The 25,170-nt window shown below is 34.6% G+C and overlaps 1 protein-coding gene across 2 annotated transcripts in view; it reads left to right on the top strand.

Annotated features, from left to right (window-relative positions):
• SGO2 (shugoshin 2) overlaps window positions 1-25,170 on the top strand; it is a 41,376-nt gene that overhangs the window by 4,570 nt on the left and 11,636 nt on the right. For both annotated transcript variants that reach the window (XM_035007435.1, XM_035007437.1), the window contains exons 2-7: window positions 762-896; window positions 2,692-2,867; window positions 3,674-3,751; window positions 11,709-11,794; window positions 20,279-20,400; window positions 21,480-24,686. In XM_035007435.1, coding sequence (XP_034863326.1) covers window positions 764-896; window positions 2,692-2,867; window positions 3,674-3,751; window positions 11,709-11,794; window positions 20,279-20,400; window positions 21,480-24,686 — 3,802 coding nt within the window. In that variant the 5' untranslated portion in view covers window positions 762-763. The remainder of the gene's footprint in view (window positions 1-761; window positions 897-2,691; window positions 2,868-3,673; window positions 3,752-11,708; window positions 11,795-20,278; window positions 20,401-21,479; window positions 24,687-25,170) is intronic.

The following is a 25,170-nucleotide window of genomic DNA, read 5'->3' as shown; positions in this document are numbered from 1 at the left end:
CCCCGATAGTAGCGTTTCTTCTAGATCTCTGAAGCTGGAGGCAAGGAGGCTTGGGGAAGGGATGGGAGTTTTGAGAGGTTAGTCTTGTCTACATAGCTCAGCATCAACTGTACCTTCTCAGTAAAACCTTTTCTGATCCTTTTCCTCTGCCCAGGCAGAGTTAATTACTTTTATGCATTGTGTATTATATCAGTTATTCTTGTCATAGTATAATGTGATTATCTTCTTTCCACTGTTAGACTTTAGAATGGTCCCATAGTGGTCCCATAGACTTTAGAGTAATTCTAATGGACAAATAGACACATGCAAGATTTCCCGCTTACTCCTCCAAACCAGCTAGCCCCATGACCCCATAAGATTAGGTTTATCTGTTCTGTGCATTCTCTAAGGTTACACTTCTTACATTGTATCGAAATAGGATCTGTACCCACAGTGGACTCTGCATTCCATGACTATGTGTTCCCACACAACCATATCCTGTTTTCTGTCCCAGTGCCTAACCTAGCTCCTGATGCATAGATATAATAATATAGGTTTTAAATGAAAAAACAGTCATTTACCTTTTTTGGATACTACTTTAAACCACTTTTGACTATATGCTTACTTTCAGATTTATACAAAGGGTTTTGCAGATACTTATATACAAACAAATTATATCACCTAAGTCATGATCGTTACCTTTTAGAATGTATTTATCAGTTATCCTTTTTTTCTTTTATTAATCAATACTCTGATTTCTTTCTTTTTTGTTTTTATTTCAGTGATGGAGCACCCAGTGATGGGCACTGGCTCACTTTTTACTTCAGGAATTAAGAGACATGTGAAAGACAAAAGAATTTCAAAGACTGGGAAACTGAATGTTTCTCTTGCTTCAAAAATCAAAACAAAAATATTAAGTAAGTACCATTAAAGTATGCTCACATTTTTACTTTCCCTTGGAGAATTGATATAATATTTGGTACTTTATTTTATCAAGTATAGAAATGACTAAAATGACTATTTTTGTTAACAGATACGGTTTGTTCGTTCAATCCTTCAACTCCTATTAGTTGAGTGGTTATGATGATTTACCCTCAGTGGTGACAGCAGAATTTTCAGCAGTAAGGCTGGGGTAGCCTAAAGCAGCTACCTCCTACACAGCAAAGAAAATACCAATGTGACATTTCTGGAAAAGAGCTAAAAAAAGTGACAGATTGTTCTTGCATGCTGTAGCAATAGGATGATGGATGATCTAGATGTGGTTGGCCCAGGTAGAGTATTGTAGTGGGTGATTTTCTATAGCCAAAGCTCATGAGAGTACTGAGCATTTTGGAGATAGGGTTTCATGGATTCTGGAACTAAGATTTTAGAAGAGAAAAAAAAGGGAAGTGGGAAAAACTGCCAAGATAAATTCTCATCACTTCTGAAAATTATCTCAGTGGTTTGTATCCATCTTAGCAGGAGGGGGAGAGGTTTCCTGTTGATATAGCCCCTGTAAAGGATAATTGTGTGTGCCCCGTGAAATAGCTGAGACTTCTGAGTATCTTTAAATCTTAATGTTCCTCCTACCCAGGTGTCTAGGGTCCTGTGGTATATTAGACCCCATCGTACAGTGGCTGTTTCCTGTTCTGTTTGGCAGGACTGTTGTACACCCACTATTATGAAGGAACATACTGTGTTTGAGGAGTGCAACAGGAAAATATTATTATCCTTTAGCTCTGGAAATCCAAAACCAGTTCTAATCTATTTTCGTTTGCTATGCCAAAGATAAAGTACTTTTTTGGACCCTGTTTTTTAGATGCCCAAACATTCCCTGAATATTTAAAAAATATTATTACTTTTATAAATGTATCTTATAGATACTATATTTCTACTCAGTGGGATATGTTATTGAATAGTGGCATTTAAATAAACTTTATGAAAATGTAAGTATGCTTTCTGTGTACTGAGGGAACACAGTATATTTAAGGTGAACTCTCCCAAAGAATTCACATATAAATTTCTCTGCTAACAACACAGAAACATTTCTGATTTAAATTATATTTACATAGTACTTGTAAAGAGAAGGGGTCAAGTTTAGATTGCAGTAAATGCCTATAAGTAAGAGTTGGATATTTAGGGGGGAGATAGAAGATCCCATAGGGTTTAGATGATCTGTCCAACCTTATAGTAAGTATGCTCCCTTTCACTAAAGACTTTGAAAAATGGACTTTAGGAGCATTAACTGATTTGTTAATTTTAATTTGTTAATTTTCTGGGGTCACAGAAACCGGCTTTAAAATTTTGACAGATTGGCTACCCTAGTACCTATGGGCTATCGCCAGTTAGAGCTTCAGAATCAGCTTCTCCATTCTACTTCCTAGTCAGAGTAGGAAGACAGGTAGGGCAACAGGTATCAGGATTGAGTTTTTGTGACTGGTCTAATTATCTAGGATACTGTGTCTATCCTAGACGTCTTTTATTCCTAACTCTGTATTCACAACAGTCTGCATTCCTCACAGCTCTTTTATTCTTCATCTTCTGTCTAGCTTTTATTTCTGCTGATCCAAACTCTGGATACATTTTTTTCAAAACTACATCTATACTGTTATTCTATTGTTTTCCAACCTTTAGTTAAAACTTACGATATATTTTGCCTAAAATAGTTTCATTAAGGGTATGAAAACTTATGAAGATATAAGTTCAATATTAACTTCTAAAATTTTTTTACAGACAATTCTTCTATTTTCAAAATTTCTTTAAAGCACAACAACAGGGCATTAGCTCAGGCTCTTAGTAGAGAGAAAGAGAATTCTCGAAGAATTACAACTGAAAAGACGCTATTGCAAAAAGAAGTGGAGAAACTGAATTTTGAGAACACATTTCTTCGCCTAAAACTAAATAATTTGGTATGGAAACTATATTGTGTTTGAATTCTGAATTATAGAATAATTATTAAAACTATATTATTATAGAAGCTCTAAAAAGGTTTTTCAAATCTCCAGTCATTGTAAAAAATTATTGAAAGTGTATGCCATGTTAATGAACAAACTGTTAATGGGTAGTAAAATAGGTGTCTTCAGTCTACATTCTGAATGTGCACTTGGGGCCCTGCAAGCCAGTATAATAATACCGTGATCAACATTCGATTGTTTATCATTCGCAAACCTTGGTGCATTAATACATTTTAAGAAGATGGACATAATTTTTCCAATGAAAAGAGGGGAATTCCCAGAGTGTTTGTATTCTCTTTTAACCCCAGTTTTCTCCTGGCTACACACCAAATAGAATGAAGATTGTAGTCATTGCTTTCCCTTCCAACTTCCAACTCTGTCCACAGACAGGTCAGGAAGAGTCAATGGTCAGCTAGGCTGCAACTATAGCTCTAACACTGAAATGAGCAGAAATTAATTTATAGTGGAAAAATTGATCTATTCATGAGTGTTAAATTGTCTGACAAACTATGTTCACTTTCAATGGGATGTATTATTATTATGAGAAGATAGAGAAATGTTTGTAGGAAAATTTATGATTGAGAACTCAAAAGCAATCAAGGGGTGTGTGTATGTGTGTGTGTGTGGCTATTTGAACAATAGAATGTACCTTTTTAGCTCAATATGATCTCAATTATTTTTTAAGTCTTCTCAGCTGATGATATCCCCATGAATGTATGAATCTTAATTGATTAAAAGAGGTCTTTATTTTACACATACAGAATAAGAAGCTTATAGAAATAGAAGCACTCATGAACAATAACTTGATAACTGCAATTGAAATGAGCACTCTTTCTGAGGTAAGTAGAGTTTATGTGTAAGTAGTGTAATTTTTAAGCATTACTAAGAATAATTGAGATTCAGTAGCATCAAGGTTGGAGATTCGTATTTTAAACTTTGTGCAAAGAAATGATGACAGTATCAGTTTTAACTGGCTAATAGCACATCATTTGGTATAATTGGTTATTGAAATTTTTATATAAAAATTAGGTTTTGATTAGAACACAGGATTAGACAGTTCAGTGGAACATAATGGCCCCTAAACCACTAAAAAACAAAGAAGACATTCATAGAAAGGTAGTATTTCAAATTAGGAAAGAATTTGTATTATTAAAAAAAGGATGGGCACAATTGAAAAACTGGGGGAAAAAATAGAGGAGGATCCTACTATACACCATTCTCTAAAATAAATTTTAGATGGATTTAAATAAAAAAGAATATATAAAGTAAGAAGAAATTACAAATAAATTCATGTTAGATAGGAGAGGCCTTTCTATACTAGAAACAAAGAAAGATAGGAGCCATAAAGGAAGCTATTGATGGATTTTCTCACACACACACAAAAATTTTAGAAGGCTAAAAATCATAAAAATTAAAGGCTAGTGGCAGACTGGGAAAATTAAACAAATAGGAGATAAAGCATTAATATTAATAGTTAAATAGCTCTTATAATCTATCACGAGGAAAATCAAATCACTAGAAAAATCAGGAAGTTTGGAAAAGGGCCAAATATATTGTGAAATTAACTCAATTATCTAAATAGGGAAAATAAATGCTGGGAATTAATAACTAATGAGAAGGCAAAATATACATAATAAATAAACTGAAGAAAGGTTAGTGAAGTCCCAAATTTAGGTAAATTTCTTGATAGATTCTGAAGGCAGTTTAGTGCTTTACAGGGCAGCTTTTAAATGGAATTGCCTATATTTAGATCCCAGCTCTGTTACTTCCCGGTCCTGTGACCTTGGCCTTTAACTCTTTGAACCTTAGTGTCCTCTTATGCATGGTGTAGATAATGGTAGTATATTTACAAAGAATTACTGTAATTGTTAGATGTGGCGAGCAAGTGTCCTGGCAATAGGAAGAATGCAATAAATGTTAGCTTTTATTCCTTTTTTATTATTGCATGTGTATCTTCCTGTGTTTTCTAAATTTGCTGCAAATCTCTCCTTTAAAAACTTTTAAAAGTCATTTTTAGGGCTCGTAAATACACAGTCTTTGTAGTATAAAGATAGGAACTCTTTCAACCTATGTGATCAATGTTGAGCTCCTTTGTCAGTTTTATAAAAGCTAGCCAAAGAGTACATACTTTATCACCTAACTTAATCCACATTTGGATAAAGAAAGGATTTGTATAAATATCCCTGTAGAATAATGTTCACAGGACATGTAGCTCCTAGCGTTATTTTAAATTTGATATCTAGTACAGCCAGTGAGCAGAGATGGGTCTTATACATTTAGTACCCTTTAAGAAGAAGAGATGCCATTCACTGGGTGGGTGGGTGGGTAGGGAAAGTCAGGGAGGGAGCTCTGTTTTGCTGATCAGCTTGCAGGGCTAAATCGAATTGCCCTGAATAAATTACTAAGGCTAGAATCAGATATGGCAGTGGGGAGTGTAGAGTAGTTAGTACGGGAGTTGACTTGGAGAGTAAGAGAAAGAAGCTAATTAATTAGCAAGACCTGGAAGAACTGTGGAGAACAGTTAGCTGTAAAAACTTAGCCCTAAAAACATTGCTCAACTGTTTGTTGTGAGTTATGTGATATAAAGCTCCTTCCTTCCACTGGTTCTTTAAAAAAGTCTTTAGTGAAGTCAACATTGTTCCCAGATGCTTTTTGTGTGGTTCTCTTTGGAGATCTCGAAGAGGGCTGAGATTAGCATCTGGATTTAGGAGAAGTAAAAGAGAGTAGATGCAGAAGCTGGAGGATGAAGGGACAGCATACAACTTTGGTGTCTGCTTTCTTGGACTTACTATTTAACAGATTAACTTTTGCATATCAAGTTTAGAGTTTTGCAGTTCCTTTTCTTTTTAGTTGGGGGAGAGGATGTTGGGGAATGTAGACATTCTAATATCAGAACAATATAATAAAGTTTAGAAAGAAAGCTCATACGTGCTTCTGTTCTGCTTTCAGCTACTTTCTTCTTTATCCTTTCTTCTCCCCACACCTCATATGGGTAACTGCTTTATTTCTTTATATTAAAACAAAAATATAAATATTTTCTTTATTTTCTTTCTTACACAAAACGTACTATACTATCCCTAATTATACTATGACTTTTTTTAATGTGACATATTTTGAAGATCTCTCCATTTGATTACAAGGAATGCTTCCTCATTTCCTTTTTTAGTGCTGCTTAGGATAGATCTAGAATGGATTTCTAATCTATTTAACTTAGGCTCTGGGTTGGACACTTGGGTTGTCTCTTGCTATTGGCTTGACATTAGTGTAGAATGCTTTTTCTTCTTGCATTATTAATTTTTCCCTCCCTTCTGGATTATTCCCATTAGGATGCAAAAACATTATCTCCTGTCTCCCATCTTTAAAAACATAAAAATGCAACCTTTTATTCAGATCCCCCACCCCCAACTACTCTCATTTTTCTCCTTTATAGCAAAACTCTTTGAGAGAATTGTTTACACTGTCTCCAGTTTTTCTTGAACCCATACCAATTGGGGTTTCACCACCACTCCACTAGAAGTGCTCTTCTGAAAATTGATCTCCACATTACCAAAACCTCTAGATATTTCTTGGTCCTTATGTTGGCCTTCATGTGACTTTTACAATACTACACTCTCCTAAGTTTCTTCCTACCTCTCTGATTGTTCTTTTTCAGTCTGTTTGTTGGTTTCTCTTTATTTCTCCTACTGCTAAATTTTGGGTACCCCAGAACTCAGTTCTTCTCCTTCTCTCTTCTTTCTACACTTGTTCCCTAAATGATTCATCCATTCTCATGGATTTAATTGTTGTTAAATACTCATGACTCCCAAATTTGCACCTGTAGCCTGGCCAGACAATACCTAGCCTACTACCTATTTGGCATTTGTCTTTGGATGTCTAAGAAGCATCTTATATTTTACATTTGCCACCAAACCAGTTCCTTTTGGGGTCTTCATCTCAGGTAATTGCAATTTTGTTTTCCCATTTTTTCCTCACACCCCATATCGGATCCTTTAGCAAATCCTTTTAGTACTGCCCTAAAAATCAGTCCAGAGTTTTACCATTTCTCATAACCCTGACTTTCACCACCCCCATCCAAGCCACTGTTTTCTCTTACCCAAGTTCTTGGAGTGGCATCCCAACTTGGGCTTCTTGCTCCTACCCTTGCCCCTATATTCTCCTCTCAGCATAGCAGCCAGAGAGAGCCAATTAAAACATTAGTCTCTGCTGAAAACTCTCCAGTGGCTTCCCCTGTCATCTATTGCCCGTTATTGTCTGAAAATTGAAACTCGTGTTCTGGGTGCCTGGGTGGCTCAGTTGGTTAAGCGACTGCCTTCAGCTCAGGTCATGATGCCAGAATCCTGGGATCAAGTCCCACATCAGGCTCCCGGCTCAGCGGGGAGCCTGCTTCTCCCTCTGACCCTCTCTCCTCTCGTGCGGTTTCTCTCTCTCTCTATCAAATAAATAAATAAAATTTAAAAAAAAAAACTCGTGTTCTTTCTCTCACCTCATTGACTACTCAGCTCCTTCCACTCTTTAACATCTTCAGTCCTCACTCCTCAAACACAGGCAAGCTGCCATCTCAGGGCCTTTGGACTTGTTCTTCCTTCACATGGCCTACTCCCTTACTTCAAATCTTGACTCAAAAGTGACTTCAGTCAAGTCTTCTCTGGCAGCCCTATATAAATCTGAATTCAAATCTTGACTCAAAAGTGACTTCAGTCAAGTCTTCTCTGGCAGCCCTATATAAATCTGAATCCTTCCCCACCCCTGCCCCAACATTTCATATTCTGCTTTTCTTGCCTTAATTTTTCTCCTTATCACTTAACACTATATTAGATACAATTTTACTCATTAATTTTATTATTCATCTCACCAGAACATAAAGTTCTTAAGTATAGGATTTTTGTCTATACCACACCAATGTCTAGAACCTAGAAAGCAATAAATTTTAATAAAATGTTGGATAGTGTTTCCCCATTAAGAATGATCCTGTTTTTTTAAGGTTAATATACATATTTAACTTATAATACTTCTGTTATTTAGCTTTTTAAATAAAAAAATAATAAATAATGTATTTTACGTTACTTTCTTAGCATCTATGGTGATAATCATATGGTCTTTTTATTTTTTATTATTATTATTTTTTTTAAGATTTTATGTATTTATTTGACAGCGTGAGACACAGCGAGAGAGGGAACACAAGCAGGGGGAGTGGCAGAGGGAGAAGCAGGTTTCCTGCTGAGCAGGGAGCCCATGTGGGGCTCGATCCCAGGACCCCAGGATCATGACCTGCGCTGAAGGCAGACACCTAACGACTGAACCACCCAGGCACCCCTGGTCTTTCTTTTTAGGTGTATTAATATGATGACTTATTTTAGTAGCTTTCCTAATTTTGCAATTCTGGAATAAATTTCAAAAATGATTTGTTAATTGTGTTCCGAAATTCCTTTTGCCAGCATTTTGTTAGGAATTTTTTAACTGCTATTCATAAGTAAGGTTTTCTTTTTATACAGTCTTTTTTTTTTTTTTTTAAGTGTTTTTTTTTTTTTGACAGAGAGCTAGAGAGCACAAGTAGGCTGAGCGGCAGGCAGAGGGAGAGGGAGAAGCAGGCTCTTCGCTGAGCAGGGAGCCTGACGCAGGGCTCAATCCCAGGACCCTGGGATCATGACCTGAGCTGAAGGCAGCCACTTAACCGACTGAGCCACCCAGGCTTTAGACATTGATAAAAATATTATAAATACTGAACTCATAAAAAGAATTTGGGTGTTTCCTTTTCCTGTGATCTAGAAAAATGATACAGTATTAGAATTATTTTTTCTTTAAATGCTCTGTAGAATTTCTCTGTGAAACCTGGGTCTTTCTTGGTAGGCATGGTTGTTCTTTGTTCACTTTATTTCTCCTATGGATATTGGTTTTCTTGGGAGAATTTCTCCCTTTGTGGTCAGTTTTACTGAATTATATTTCCTTAGAAAATTGCTATTTCATTCATGTTTTCAAATTGATTTGCACAGAGTTGGCCAAAATACTCTGTCATTTTTAAATGTTGTCTGTGTTTTATTTTCCCAGTTGACTGATTTTTTGTATTTAGGCTTTTCCTTGGTTTTTTGCCCCCAGTAGGTTAGGTAGTTATGTTTTGGGTTTTATTTTTTCCTTTAAAAGAACGGTTTTCTGGGTTTGATTTTGTTTTTTTTTAATTTTTAATTATACTATTTTGGTGTTTCAAACTTAATTAATTTTTGCTTTTATCTTTAGTAACAAATCATTTCTTCTTTCCCGTGGTTTATTTTATTTTTTTAAAGATTTTATTTATTTATTTGACAGAGAGAGACACAGCGAGAGAGGGAACACAAGCAGGGGGAGTGGGAGAGGGAGAAGTAGGCTTTCCACAGAGCAGGGAGCCCCACGTGGGACTGGATTCCAGCACCCTGGGATGGAGACCTGAGCCGAAGGCAGATGCCTGACGACTGAGCCACCCAGGCGCCCTCCTGTGGTTTATTTTATTGTTACTTCTTCAACTGAGTCGGATGCTTGCTTTTTTTTTTTATTCCTAATTCTGTAGGAAGGTACCATTTTTTTTGACACTGCTCGGAAGATTTTTGTCTTTAGTTTTGGGAAATTTGACCCTGATATATCCTGGCATGGATTTCTTAGAGTTTATCCTTTTTGGGGTTCGCTCAGCTTGAATATGCAGATTGGTTTCTTTTGCCAAGTTCGGGGCATTTTCAGCCGTTATTTCTCTAAAACTTCTTCAGGTCTCCCCTCTTTATCTCCTTCTGGGACTTCAGTGACGTGAGTGTTGTATCTTTTGTTATGATCCCATAAATCCCTGAACCTCTTAATTATTTTTCAGTCTCTTCTCTCTTGCTCAGATTAGTGCTTTCTGTTGCTTTAAGTTCACAGATTTCCCCCCCACCTTTGTTTTTGAGTCCATTGAGTTTTTTTTTTTTTTTAAGATTTTATTTATTTATTTGACAGAGAGAGAGATAACAAGAGCAGGAACACAAGCAGGGGGAGTGGGAGAGGGAGAAGCAGGCTTCCTGCCGAGCAGAGAGCCTGATGTGGGACTCGATCCCAGGACCCTGGGATCATGACCTGAGCCGAAGGCAGACGCTTAACGACTGAGCCACCCAGGCGTCCGAGTCCATTGAGTTTTTAATTTATTTTACTTTGGTTATTTTATTTTTCAGTTCTAAATTCCCATTTGGTTCTTCTTTATGTCTTCTCTTTATTTGCTGAGACTTTGTTTCTTTGCTGAGATTTTCTATTTTTTCATTTAACATGTTAGTGATTGCTTATTAAAGCATTTTTATGATGGCTGCTTTAAAATCCTTGTTAGGTAACAAGGTTCTTTTGGTTCTTTTCCAGCATCTGTGTCATCTTGGTGTTGGTGTCTTGTCTTTTCATGTTCACATTTAGTATTTTCCAAATTTAGGCCTTTTTCTAATTCTTGGTGTGGTAAGTTATTTTGTGTTATATCTTGGACATTTGGGTAGTATATTAAGAATCTCCAGATCTTATTTAAACCTTCTATTTTAGCAGGTCCCTCTTGACATCATGCCAGTGGTAAAGTGCCACGTACTGCCAAGTTGGAGGGGGTCAAAGTTTAGGTTTTCTACTCAACTTCTATTGTCACTCTGGAGGGGTGTCTCCTAATTGATGGATGGAACTGGGAGTTCAGGCTGACACCACCCTGGCTGGGACAGAGGGTGCCTCATGACTTTCTGGCCTCCACTGACAGCAGAATGCAGGAATTACGAAGGGGGAGGTTGTTACAACTGAAGAGTGGTGAAAATCCTGACTTTCTACTAAACCTCTTCTGTCACCACCATAGAGGAGAGGAAGAGGGGCTCCTTGTTATTACCAAGTAAGAATGGAAGTCTAGAGTCCCCATGTGTTCTCCACAGACATAGTTGGTATACGGGGTGTCCTCATTACCACTGGGCTGTCCTCCCTCTCTTCTTGACCTTTTCGGACAGTACCACTTGTTTGGAGCAGAGTTGGCCTTGTTAATAGCCTGGTGAATATGGAAGTCTAGGCTCCCCATTTGGCTTTTGCACCTTTGTCAAAAATTAATTGACCAAATGTGTGTGGGTCTGTTTCTGGACTCTGTTGTATTTCATTGATCTGTTTGTCTGTTTGCTAGTACTATACTGTCTCAATTATCATAGCCCTCCAACTTTGTTCTTCTTTTTCAAAGCTGTTTTAATTATTCTGGGTCCTTTGCATTTCCATGTGAATTTTAAAATTAGCTTGTCAATTTGGCCATACTCCTGTTTCTATTACAGTTAGTACTGTAATAGAAAAACATGGTTGTGGGTTGCCTAATTTTATGGTCTTTATTAAATAATTAAAACATGTTCAAAAAATGTGTGAGAAAATTTAGAAAATATACATAAGCAAAAACTTAAAAGATATACTAAAATCACCCAGACTTTTAATTAAAAAAGATCATTAAAAAATATAGCTTAGAAAATGTAATAATATGTTCCATAATACATATGTAGACATGAACATACTGCATATTTATGTAGAGATATCATATGTACAGGTATACACACATGTATTTATTCATATGCAGAGAAGACAGTTTGGGAGTTTATATACCAGAATATTAGTAATGATTATCTTTGGGGGCATGATAAAGGATGAACTATGTTTAACCTTATCACATTATTCTCATTCGACTAGTGAAGACTAATGCAAGAATTGTTCTATTACTATTGGTATACTTGTATAATTTGGTGCTTTAATAACAAACATTTAATGAGATTAGAAATTATTTTTTCTTTTCATTTTCTTTATCCTTTTCAAAAATAGTTTCATCAAAGTCCCTTTCTACTGCCAACTAGCAAGAAGAAACGGGTCAGTAAACAGTGCAAGTTGATGCGTCTTCCATTTGCAAGGTAATTGCTTCAAACTTGGTTAAATACTTGCACACTTCTACCTAGGTGAAACTTAGAATAGTTTTTATTTAGTCTTATTCTCGAAACATAGAAAAACATTTTAAAATAAATAATGAAAACTACTTGTTAACATTGTACCAGTAAAAGAAATTAAAGGCATAACCTAATAGAGCTAAAATAATATTCAGCTTTCCCATAGACTCTATAGAAGAAAGAGGCAAAGGTGAACCTTTAGTTTCATGGGTTTGAATTATACTCGTTCAGAGTGTTTAGATTTTTATGTAGCACATTCAGTGTTTGTGTGTGTTATACAGTGTTTGGTCTTCATCAACGTATAGTTGCCTAGTAAGGTAGGAATGAGATGGTCTGTAGTTTCTTGCTATAGGTTGTATCTCCAGGGCTGCAAGAAGACACCCATCAATTTAGTAACCACGAGCATCTGTAGTATCCTGCTACTCTTTGGTTCTTTTCTTTCTTTTCCCCTAAGTCCCCACTGGCATTATGTCTTTTGCTGGGTAAATCTGATAACTATTTCTATCTTTATTATCTTGCATATTGCAATATATGAGAATTCCTGCTTTTCTGTATCTCCAACAACACTTGTTACTGTCTTTTTCAGTTTAGCCATATTGAGGGGTATTACATTGGGGTTTTAATTTTAATTTCTGTGATAATTAAGGAAGTTAAGCACCTGTTTACATGTGTTTATTTTCTATTAGGTTGTCTATTTTTTTTTTTTTTTACAAATTTGCAGTTCTTTCTATACATTGTGTGTAAATTCTTTGTACATTACAAATCTTTTACTCTATGACTTGCCTTGTCACTCTCTCAATGGTATCTTTAGATGAAGAGAAGTTCTCTATAAAAATCTAATTTATATATTTATATATCTTCATCTATTTATCGCCCCCCCGCATGGTTACTACTTTCTGTGGCCTTTTAAGAAAATCTTTACCGGTTGGAAGGCCATGAGGCATTCCCTTACATTTTTTTTTTAGAAGTTTAATTATACTGTGAAGAATATAAATCAATCAATCAATAGCAAGCTTTAGTATTTTCCCTTTTACATTTAGGTCTCTACCTAGAATTTTGGATATGATGTAAGGGAAGGGTCATAATTTATTTGTTTCATGTGGAAATCCTGTTGACTTTGTATGACTGGATGTGTATATGGATCTGTTTCTGAACTCACTATTCTATTACATGAGTTGTCAATACTACATCATCTTAATTACTAGCTTTATAATAAGTCAATATTGATATTGTGGGTCAATATTGATAGTGTGGGTCTCTATTTTATTTATTTATGTTTTTGTTCTTAAATAATATCTTGGCTCTTTTGGCCCCTTTGACTTCCAAGTGAATTTTATATCAACTTGCCAGTTTACATACACACATGCACTTACACACACTCTCTTTCTCTCTCTCTCTCTTTTGGAATTTTGATTGGGATTACATGGAATATAGTTCAGTTTGGGGAAAATGGACATTTAATAAAACTGAGTGTTCTATGAACATGGTATATCATCATTTATTTAGATATTATGTATTTTCTCTCAGTTTTATACTTTCTTGAATAGTTATTGCACATCTTAGATTTTTCCTACTTATCAGATATTTAGTGGTATTCAGAATGTTACTGTTTTTAAATTTCATTTTCTTCTTGATGCTAGTATATAGAAATAAAATTTTTGAATATTGACCTTGTTTCCAGTGACCTTGTTATTAATTTTAATAGTTTATCTGTAGTTTTTTTTTTTCATTTTCTATGAATATAATTTTATTATTTACAAATAGGGACAGTTTCTCCTTCTCCCCTTCAGTTTGTAGGCCTTTAATTTTTTTCTTATCTTGTTGCAGTGACTACTTTTTGTTCAATAATTAATAAAAGTACTAATGATGGACATTCTTATTGTGTTCCCATTATTTAATATGTTTGCTTATAGATTCTCCTTAAGAGATAAAGAAGTTCCTTTGTACTCCTGGTTTTCATGAATGGCTTTTTAATTTTATCAAATGCTTTTTATGTCACTATCAAGAATACATTACTTTAAAAAAAAAAAAGAATACGTTACTTTTTTCTTTTTTCTATTAATATAATTATTTTTAAGATTTTTTCTATTGATGTAATGAATTTGATATTTGAATGTTAAATCACCATTACGATTGTGCAATGAACTGCTCCTGATGATACATCCTTGATATATCACTAAATTTTACTTGCTAATTTTTTAAAGGATTTTTCCTTGTATGTTAATAATCAAGATGCTTTATATTTCTTTATTGTAATAATTTGTCAAGTTCTGGTATTTATATTATGCTGGTCATGCTAAATGAATTGATAAGTGCACTTATTTTTTGTTTTCCAAAAGTACTTACGTAAATATTTTTTTTTCCTTTAAATGTTTGGGAGAAGTTATCTGGGCCTGCAGTTTTCTTGTGGAAAGGTTTTTGATGACATCCCATTTTAATAGATACAGGAATATTCAGGTTTTCTATTTTTTCTTATGTCTGGTTTGTTAATTTTTCGTAATGTTTGTCCATTTCATCTAAAATATCAAATTATTGGCATATAGTTGTTCATAACAGCTCTAGTTACATGTTTAATGTTTGTAGGGTATGCAGTGATGTTCTCTATTTCTTAATATTGACTCTTTGGGTTTTATAAATTTTTTCTTGATTAGTTTTTGCTCTAGAGAGTTATCAATTTTATTTATCTTCGCTAAATGAATTGTCTTTTGGGCTATGTAGATCTTTCTTTTTAGTATATTTGTTTCCTTTTGCATTTAGTCTGCTCCTTATTATTTCTCTTTCTGTTTTGCTTTTTCTTTCTTTTCAATTTAAAACTTCTATTATTCCTGTTATTATTTGTTTCTCAAGCTAGTTTAGATTATTAAATTTCAGACTTTTTAAAAAAATATGTATTTAAGGCTTATTTTTGTGTAAGTACTGCTTTAGCTGCACCCCACAATTTTTGATATGTCATGTCCTTATTATCTTGGAGTTCAGAATATTTTCTACTTTCTGTTCTGATACATTCTTTGACCCTTGGATCATTAACAAGCATATTACATTTCTAATCAGCTGGGTATTTTTTTTCTAATTACTTTTTGTTTTTGATTTCTATCTGATTTCCATTAGTTACAAAACATAGATCAATGATTTTATTCTTTTGAAATATATTAACAACTTGCATTAGGACACAACTTGGTCTAATTTGGTAAATATTTTGGGTGCACATAAAAAGAATGTGTATTTTGTGGTTGTTGGATGCAATACTTTATATATGTCAGTTGTGTCAAGTTTATTGATTATATTGTTCAGAACTTCCATATCCTTCTTGCTTCCCTTGTCTATTTATTCTATCAGCTACTGAGAGAAATGCATTAAAGTCTCCCACTATGATTATGGAATCATCTATTTCCCTTTTAGTTTGTCAGTTTTTACCTTCTGTATTTTAAAGTTGTTAGTAGATGCATATAAGTTTAGGATTGATTTGTTTTCCTGATGACTTGTTTACCAGTATGAATTATTTCTAGAAATGATTCTTGCTTTAAAGTCTACTTGTCTGATATAACATTTCCCTGGTTTATCTTTTTCTATAACTTTACTTTCAAACTCTGTTATATTTAAAATGCATATAAGTTCTTTTTTTAAAAAAAATGAATTCATTGTAACATCTCTTTTAATTAGAATATTTAGTATGTTTGCATTTAATATCATTACAGTATAATTGGATTTATATGTGCCATCTCATTATTTTCTATTTGAGCAACTTGTTTATTATATTCTTTTTTCTCTAAATAAAATATTTTCCATTATTTAATTTTTTTTATCTATTAACTTGTTTTCTTAAAGATTTACTTATTTATTTGAGAGAGCGAGAGAATACATGAGAGGGGGGAGGGTTAGAGGGAGAAGCAGGCTCCTTGCCAAGCAGGGAGCCCGATGCGGGACTCGATCCAGGGACTCCAGGATCATGACCTGAGCCGAAGGCAGTCGCTCAACCAACTGAGCCACCCAGGCGCCGTAACTTGTTTTCTTCTACTGTTCCTACTCTAGTGATAGCAACATTCACCCTTAGATTTTTTTAACTCTTTAATACATGTATTTTAATCCCACATTTCATTGTTTGTGTAGTCAAGATTCATTTAAATTACCTACTTAAGTTTTCTATTTTTTCATATTGCTTCCTGCATTTTTTTAAAAGATTTTATTTATTTGAAAGAGAGTGAGAGAGAAACAGAGCGCGCACGCGCACAAGAAGGGGGAGGGTCAGAGGGAGAAGCAGACTCCCTGCTGAGCAGGGAGCCTGACCCTGGGCTCTATCCCAGGACTTTGGGATCAGGGCCAAGCGGAAGGCAGATGCTTAACCAACTGAGCCCCCAGGCGCCCTGCTTCCTGCATTTTTTAATTGCATACCCATTCACAGTTGTTTTCCCCTGCTTTATTGAGGTAAAATTCACAAATAAGCTTCCTTCATTTTGATATTTCTTTTAAAGATAATTTTCCTTCTGCTGAAAGAAATTCTTCATTATTTTTTTCAATGCAGGTCCTGGCAATGCATTCATTGAGCTTTTGTTTTTTGGGAGCATACTTATTTCATCTTCAATTCTAAAGAGTATGTTTGCAATTATAAAATTTTAGGTTGGGAATTACTTTTAGAAATTTAAAGGTATTATTTTATTGTCTGTGGCTTCTGTCTTTTCTTTTGAAAAGTTAGCACCTTTTTGCAAGTTGAAGAAAGACATTCATTTCTTATTCTGGTTTGCTCAGTGTTTTTATAATGAATTTGTATTGAATTTTATAAAATTTTTCTTTTGTATCTGTGGAGAGAATCATGACTTTCCCCTTTATACCTGGTTTCATCAATGTTTTTTCTCAGTTTTTCTTCTATTTCATATTTCATTGGTGTCTGCTCTTTATTATTTCCTTTATTTTACTTACTTTTTAAAAAAATTGAGATGTACTTCACCTGTCTGTTAATGTGGTGACTTCAATTTGCGTTAAACCAAATTTATATCTCTCAAATAAATTCCACTTGGTCATAGTGTATTATTCTTACTATATATTAATGTTATGAATTGATAACTTTTTAAAAAATTTTTTGTCTGTGTTTTTAAGGGATATTGGTCTATAATCTTACCATATTTTGATGAGGTTTTTTTTTTTTAAGATTTTATTTATTTTTGTGAGACAGAAAGTGTGTGTGCATGAGTGGGAGGGAGGGGCAGAGGGAGACTCCCAGCTGAGCAGGGAGCCCAACGCGGGACTCCATACCAGGTCCCTGGGAACATGACCTGAGCTGAAGGCAGATGCCCAACCGACTGAGCCACTCAGGCACCCCTCTTTGATGAGTTTTAATAAGAGTTGTGCTGGCTTTGTAAAACAAGATAAGAAGTATTCCCTCTTTATCCATTTTATGAAAGAGTTTGTGCAACTGGTATTTCTTCCTCATGTGTTTGAAAGAATTAATGAGAAGTAATTTGGGCCTGAGTTTTTAATTATTAATTTGATTTCTTAAATAAATATGGGGCTTTTCAGATTGTTTCTTTTCAATCAATTTAGAAAATACTTGTTTTTCCAGAAAATCATCCATTTCATCTAGGCAGTCATATTTATTGGTATATAAAGTTGTTTATAATATGCTGTTATTATTCTTTCAATGCCTGTGACATCTGTAGTGGGGTTCTTTCTCTCATCCCTGATATTGGTAATTTGTATCTCCTTTTTTTTTAATTTATCAAGCTGGCTATAGTATTGTCAATTTTTCTTCCATTTCATATTTCATTGGTTTCTGCTCTTTATTTCCTTTCTTCCACTTATTTTTTAAATTTGAGGTATAATTCACATAACAAAGTTTGTCATAACATGAAGCGCATCCTTTTAAAGTGTACAGTGGATTTCAATATATTCACAAAATTGTGCAATCCTCACCACTAATTCCAGAATATTTCCATCACTTCAGAAAGAAAGCCTATATTCATTCACAGTCACTTCCCTTCTCCTCTTCTGCATCCCCTGGCAATCATTAATCTGCTTTCTGTCTCTATGGATTTGCCTATTTTGGACATTCCATATGGATGGAATCACACAATAAGTGGCCTTTTCTGTATGGCTTCCTTCACAGAGCATAACATTTTCAAGTTTCATCCATTTTATAGCATGTATTAGTATTCATTCCTTTTTATGACTGAATAATTTTCTGTTGTTTGCATATACCATATTTTGTTTATCCATTCATCAGGTAATGAACATTTGGCTATTTTACTTTTTGGCTATTATGAGCAATGGTGCTTTGAACATTCATGTAAAAGCTTTTGTGTGGACATAGTTTTCAGTTTATGCCTACAAGTAGAATTGCTGAGTCATAAAACTGTATGTTTAACTTTGGGAGGAACCGCCAAACCGTTTTACAAAGCTGCTGCATTGTTTTACATTTCCATCAGCAAAGTATTAGGTCCTAGTTTCTTTGCATCCTCACCAACACTTGTTATGATCTATCCTTTGATGATAGTCATCTAGTTGGTATGAAGTGGTATTTCACTGTGGTTTTGATTTGGATTTCCCTGATGATTAATGATATTGAGAATACTTTCATGCTCAATATTTTCATATTGAGCATATTTTCATGAGCATTTTATATCAGGAGCATTCTCTATTGGTTATCTTTTTCTTTTGAGTTTGAACACTTTTTCCTAACACTTTATATTTTGAATAATATTGGATTGTATCCTGGATACTGTGAGTGAATGTTGTAGAATGTCTGGATTCAGGTGTGTTCCTCCAACAAGTTTGATGTTTTTATTTTATTTATTTATTATTTAAAGATTTTATTTATTTGAGAGAGAGTGAGAAAGAGAGCACACAAGCAGGGAGAGGGGCAGAGAGAGAGGGAGAAGCAGACTCCCTGCTGTGCAGGGAGCCCAATGCGGGGCTTGATCCCAGTACCCTGAGATCATGACCTAAACCACCCAGGCACCCCTGATGTTTTTATTTTAGTAGGCAGTTACCTTATCTGAACTCAAACTTATTATTTCCCTGTAGGGGGCAACATATGAAATCTCCTTTTGGTTCTTTTATCCTTAGCTGGGCTGGTTGGAATCTTCCTCACATATATATGATCTATGGGTTAGCCAGAGACTTGCGGGTGGGGCGGGGGGGGTGCAGGGGAGTTTACACACAAAATTTGGGACTCCCCTCTCTACCTCTCCTGTTATTTCCCCCCATCAAACACACTTTTGCAGCTGTTTTAATTGTCCTTAACTCTTACCTTAAATCAGTAAGAATATTGATTTCTAACTTTTTAAAAATGTGGCATGGCTGAGGTTGTAAACTCACCTTTTTTTAAGTGTTAACACCCCTTTATTATTTACTTGCTTTTTGTTTACTCTCCAGTTACTTCAGGTAATTTAAAAATATTTTATCCAGAATTTATCATCATTATGTTTGATAGGGCTGATTCAAAAATAGCTCTTTGTCCATTATCAGAAGCAGAATCTCTCTCCTATCTGTTTATTTTTGTTAACTGTTTCTTCAAGTGACATAGAAATTTCCTCCCAATGGCTATTCTACTAATAGTTGCCTTTAAATTTTTAACAAATATTTGTCAATAGTTATTGTTATCATTATCAATAATTTTTAAGTATCTGTGATATGTTTGACATTCAGGGCAAAATCTTTATCATTGAGGGATATTAACCCTCATTCTTTGAATTCAAGGTCAGTTTAATTATTTCTGTGGGTTTCTGTGTCCATCCCCCCACCCACCCACCAAATAGATTTACCTACTCCAAGAATATGGCTTTAGTTTACATGTATGCCTTTTGTAAACATAGCAAACTTTACTTCACACATAACTTTACATACAATTGTACTTGTTTCAAACTAGAGACAGTTTTGGTATTCCATAAAATTAATTGTAAGAAAGGTATAAGTACTATATATGAGTATTTATAAGTATGTTTGAAGTTAATTCATTTTATTAGTATTATTATCCTAATGGCCCAACCAGTGATTATATCAGTTATATCTTTTTGAGGCCACTGGGGAAATGGGGGTAAGAAGCATTCCTGTTTTATTTCAGGTTCTAAACTATTAGAAACTATCTCTTTCCTACCTATAATTGTCTTCATTGAACATAAAAAGATACCAGAGTGGGTTTGTAGTTAGATTTTTTTTTTTTTTTAAAGATTTTATTTATTTATTTGACAGAGAGAGAGAGATAGCGAGAGCAGGAACACAAGCAGGGGGAGTGGGAGAGGGAGAAGCAGGCTTCCCGCCGAGCAGGGAGCCCGATATGGGACTCGATCCCAGGACCCTGGGATCATGACCTGAGCCGAAGGCAGACGCTTAACGACTGAGCCACCCAGGCGCCCTGTAGTTAGATCTTAAATAAATGGAATATAAAAAGAACTATCCATGTAATTTCCTAATAATTTTTGTAAAATACAAAATTCCTCATTCATTTCCACTTGCCTTTAGGGTTCCATTAACTTCAAATGATGATGATGATGATGATGATAAAGATAAAGATGATGACAATGTTATATCAAAGATATCACCTGATATTCCCTCTTCAGTATCAACAAGACAACCTTTATCAAGTCAGTATAACTTGGAATTGTTATTTCTTAGAGAAAATAATCACGATATGTGTGGTTTAGATGATTCTGGGATATTTTTTCTATTGTTGATATCCTTCCCAAAGGTGAAATTTTTAAAATTAGTTTTGAATATTAGTATTAAAAAGTTACATTCATCAGATTTTTTCTTGAGGCCCATGGTGTATAAACAGTTAATAAGTTAGATCTCTTATGTTATAGACTTGCTAACTTCCACTATTTAAAACTGCTGTTAAAAAATTTAATTTTTAAGTAAACATGCTGACAAATGTCTGGTCCACAGTGGTCTAATGCTGTTATTCTGCGAGCAGTATTTAGAAATGAGTACACCTAAAGAGCTTTTCTTGTTATCTTATTAGCTTACAAATTGAAAAATACCATATATTTATTTAGTTTCATCTTCTTTTCATAGACAAAAAAATTGGGGGCCTAAATAGATTTTATGTCACAAAATCTATAGCCAAAGCAAAAACTTGAGCCTGGATAATGGTTGAGCCAGAGAAAATGATGACACTTATGTTTTATTTACGTGGTTATTTCTAAAATAATAATCCTTCAGGGGAGTCTGGCTGATGTATTTATCATAGATTTGCAGCTTGGATTATGGAGCCATAAGTACATTTCATTTAGAGCTTAGAATTGTTTTTCCTTTATAAAAATTTATGTGTGTATATATAATTTTATATAAACTTTAGCTGCCTACTGATAGCCTTTTGATAGTAATCCTTATCAGAGTCATCACTGTTATTTGGGTTCAGTTGCTGGCCTTCTCCCACTTAGAAATATATGTTAATGGCTCTACTGTCAGCTATACTCTACTGTTGGGGCCAAGGCAGAGTGAATTCTTAGTATATATTTTCCATAGATACACATGTAAAATGTCTGAATACATTGATCATTCTACTTTATTTTTATCAGCGTAGATTCTTTCTAAGTGTCTGAACAGAACAAATTGCCAGAATCCTTTCTGTGAAACAGCTTGATTTTTAATCTTATTTGTTTAAAATAACAAATTCCTTGTCATTACTTATTTCCGAATTTTCTTTCCCTTTATTTTATAGAAAGTCATTTCCATTCAGACCAAAATTCCATGAGTTCTCCAATGAGTGAGATGAAAAATGCCCAGTCAATCAGCCCCGGAAAGGAGAAACCATCTCTCAGTAAAGTAACGGAAAGGAAAAAACATGAATCATCTCAGGAAAAAAATAATCCTTCTGTTGACAGTTCTCATGGGACAGACTTAGATCAACAACACATTTCAAGTCCAGAATTAAATTGGAATAATGAAATAAATGATCATACTAATGAAAAGAATATTAAAATGCAAGGAAACATACAGTGCCTTCCTGACTCATCGGAGTCTACAAGTGAACCTACTGCAGAGTACATGAATCCATTTGAGGGTAGTGATGACTTTCAGTTGCAGAAAACTGTGTATGATGCTGACATGGATTTAACTGCTAGTGAAGTAAGCAAAATTGTTACAGTTTCAACAGGGACTAAAAATAAAAACAATAAAAAATCAAATGATTGTGAAATAAAAACTTTCAGAAAAGTGAAAGATTCAAGCTCTGAAAAAAAGAGAGAAAGATCAAAGAGACAATTTAAAAATAGTTCAGATATCAATATTGACGAAAAGGTTGAAAATGGACCAGAAAAAAGATCAGTTGTCTTAAATGGCAAAGGGGATTCAGAAGATCCAGATTTTATTTTCAGTACTGAGCAGCTGATTCAGTTGAACAAACTGAAGAAAGTAACCCTTCATAATGGCTTTGATCAAGACGACAGACAAAATACACAGTGTAATAAAAGAAAGAAAAGAATACATGTAACAAATGAGCAAGAGGAAGCATACTCTTTCTCCCAAAGTTCAGATAAATTTCAGCAGGAGAGTAAATTTGATATGGGTCAGAGTTCTTTAGCTTATCATAAAAGTAAAGCTTCTAGACAGACATTTGTGATTCCTAAGTTAGAAAAAGGTAACTTATTCTCAAACCAAAAGAATAAAGAAAGCACTTCTGAAAACCTAGAAGTCACAAGTGAATTTCAAACAGCTGATCTTTCCACCAAAGGTAATGAAAGTTTATGTGATTATGAGGCCCAGAATATGTCAGATTTGAAAAAGCATGTCACTGATACGCAGCCTGCTCAGCAGAATGAATCAAAAATAAATGAGAAGCTTAGACAGAAAGTAAATCGGAAGACAGAAATAATTTCTGAAACAAACAAAGCATATGGGGATACTGCTAAAGATGTGCACGGCCCAGGAAAAGGTAACTTTTCCTTCCAAACCCATGAGGGTAAAGAAGCCATCTCTGGAAACCTTAAAGTTTCAGATGAGTTTCAAAAACCTGCTCTTTCCACTATTGATAATAGAAACCTGTGTGATTATGAGATCCAAAATGTGTTGGATTTGCAAAAGCAGATCACTGATGTGTACCCTGTTCAGCAAAATGAATCAAAAGTTCATAAGAATCTTAGGCAGAAAGTAAATCGGAAGACAGAAATAATTTCTGAAGCGAATCATTTAGATAATGACAAGAATGTATATTTCCCAGAAAAGCGTAGTTCTTTCTTCCTAACCCAGAAGGATAAAGAAATCATCCCTGAAAATATAAAAGGCCCAAGTGAATTCCAAATACCTGCCCTTTCTACCAAAGATAGTGGAAGCCTATTTGATTATGAAACTCAAAATGTTCTGGGAATAGAAAAGTATATCCATGATATGCAACCTGCTTGTCAAAATGAATCAAAAATAGATAAGAAGCTTAGGCAAAAGGTGTGTCGGAAGACAGAAATAATTTCTAAAATCAACCAAGTATATGAGAATGATGACAAAGGCATACATGACCCAGAAAAAGATAATTTACATTCTCTAACGCAAAAGGAAAAAGAAATCATCCCCGAAAACCTAGAAGACACAAATGAGTCTCAGGTAGCTGATCCTTCCACCAGAGGTGTTAGGAACTTATGTCATTATGAGACTCAAAACATTTTGGGGGTGAAAAAACATGTTACTGATATGCCACCTACAAAGCAAAATGAATCAAAAATAAATAAGAGGCTGAGGCAGAAAGTAAGTCGGAAGACAGAAATAATTGTGGAAATGAACCAAGTAAATGAGTTTAAAAAAAAAGGTGTGTATGACCCAGAAGAAGGTAACTTCTTTTCCCTAACCCAAACAGGTAAAGAAACCATTTCTGAAAAATTAGAAGTCACAAGTGAATTACAAACAGCTTATCTTTCCACCCACAATAATGGAAATTTGTATGATTATGAGACACAGAATGTGTTGGGTTTGAAAAAGCATGTGACTGAAACGCAACCTGCCCAGCAAAATGAATCGAAAATAAATAAGAAACTTAGGCAGAAAGTAAATCGGAAGACAGAAATAATTTCTGAAAAGTACCAAATATATGGGGATAATGATAAAGATGTGCATGATCAAGAAAGCTGTACAAAAGATCTTGCTTTTCAAGTAAATATATCTAAACAAAGACTTGAATGCCAAGGTATCATCAGTGGATACTCTATGGAAATTCATAGTAATGAAAAGGAAAATTGTGATCAAATTTCAAATCCTTACAAACTAGTTAAAAAGCATGGGAAAGAATCATCAGGCAAGGCAAAGATTTTTGCAAAAGGTAAAAACAAATCTATTTCACAGTTATCAGATTCTTTACAGACGTCTGTCTCCCTAGAATCAGGTTTAAAATATATTACTAATGAAGCAGATTCTGATCCTGGTAAGCACAGGGACCTACAGGAGAATCTGAAGGAAAGCTCCACAACTCTGAATGAAAAAAGAGCTATCCCTTTTGTGGAAGTGGTAAAAGAAAGAGAGTGCCAGGGCAGAAAAGTAAACAAAACGGCATCTAAATCAAAGAAAAGAAAGACCGTCTATCCTTCTTCAGATAGCCATAAGGTAATGCAGATAATATCTGACACTGACCAGGGAATATCAGTTGAATCTGGACAAGCTGGTGAGGAAAAAAATTCAGAAAATGAGAGAGTTGTCAAAATGAAGCCAGACTTTTACAAAGAGGTGTTTCAATCTTTATCTCAGGTATATTCACCTAACATACAAGATTCTTCCTTTAAGAGTATGCATGAGGAGTCAGTACCTCTGAGTATTTCTCCTAGTAAAAATCTGATGATAAAAGAAAATTTTGCCATGGAGAGCTCACCAATCTTTCAAGTAAGTGATGAAGAACATGAGAAGATGAAAGGGATGAAATTCAACCAGAGAACACAAAAATCAGGAATAGGTAGGTCAATAGCTGAAGTGACCAAGTTTTGAAAGTATTGTCTTTTTTCACTTAACCAGTATTTTCTATTGTAACTGCTATTTTTATGGAGTTAGGAACAGTATTTAATTGTGTAGCCTGAACTGTAGAAACAATATAAAGGAATTTAAAGAAAGTTTAATATTTTAGGAAGATAACAGAGTAGTGTCTTGGATATTTATAACCTAAAAAACAGATTTGGCCTTTACCACAAAGTTGTCTGATTTGGTGTTTTGGAGGATTAAAAAATAAGTAATACCAAATCCTGGGACACCTGGGTGGCTCAGTCAGTTAAGCATCTGCCTTCAGCTCAGGTTATGATCCCAGGGTCCTGGGATCGAGTCCCATATCAGGCTCCTTGCTCAGTGGGGAGCCTGCTTTTCCCTCCACCTGCCGCTTCCCCTCTCTCCTGCTTGTGCGCGCTCTCTCTAACAAATAAATAAAATCTGAAAAAAAAAAAAAAAAG

Source organism: Mirounga leonina, unplaced genomic scaffold (assembly GCF_011800145.1).
Source record: "Mirounga leonina isolate KUSES-001 unplaced genomic scaffold, KU_Mleo_1.0 Mir_151, whole genome shotgun sequence".
In the NCBI taxonomy this organism is placed as follows: Eukaryota; Metazoa; Chordata; class Mammalia; order Carnivora; family Phocidae; genus Mirounga; species Mirounga leonina.
The sequence above is the reverse complement of the archived record's forward strand: the minus strand, read 5'-3'. Positions and strand labels throughout refer to the sequence as shown.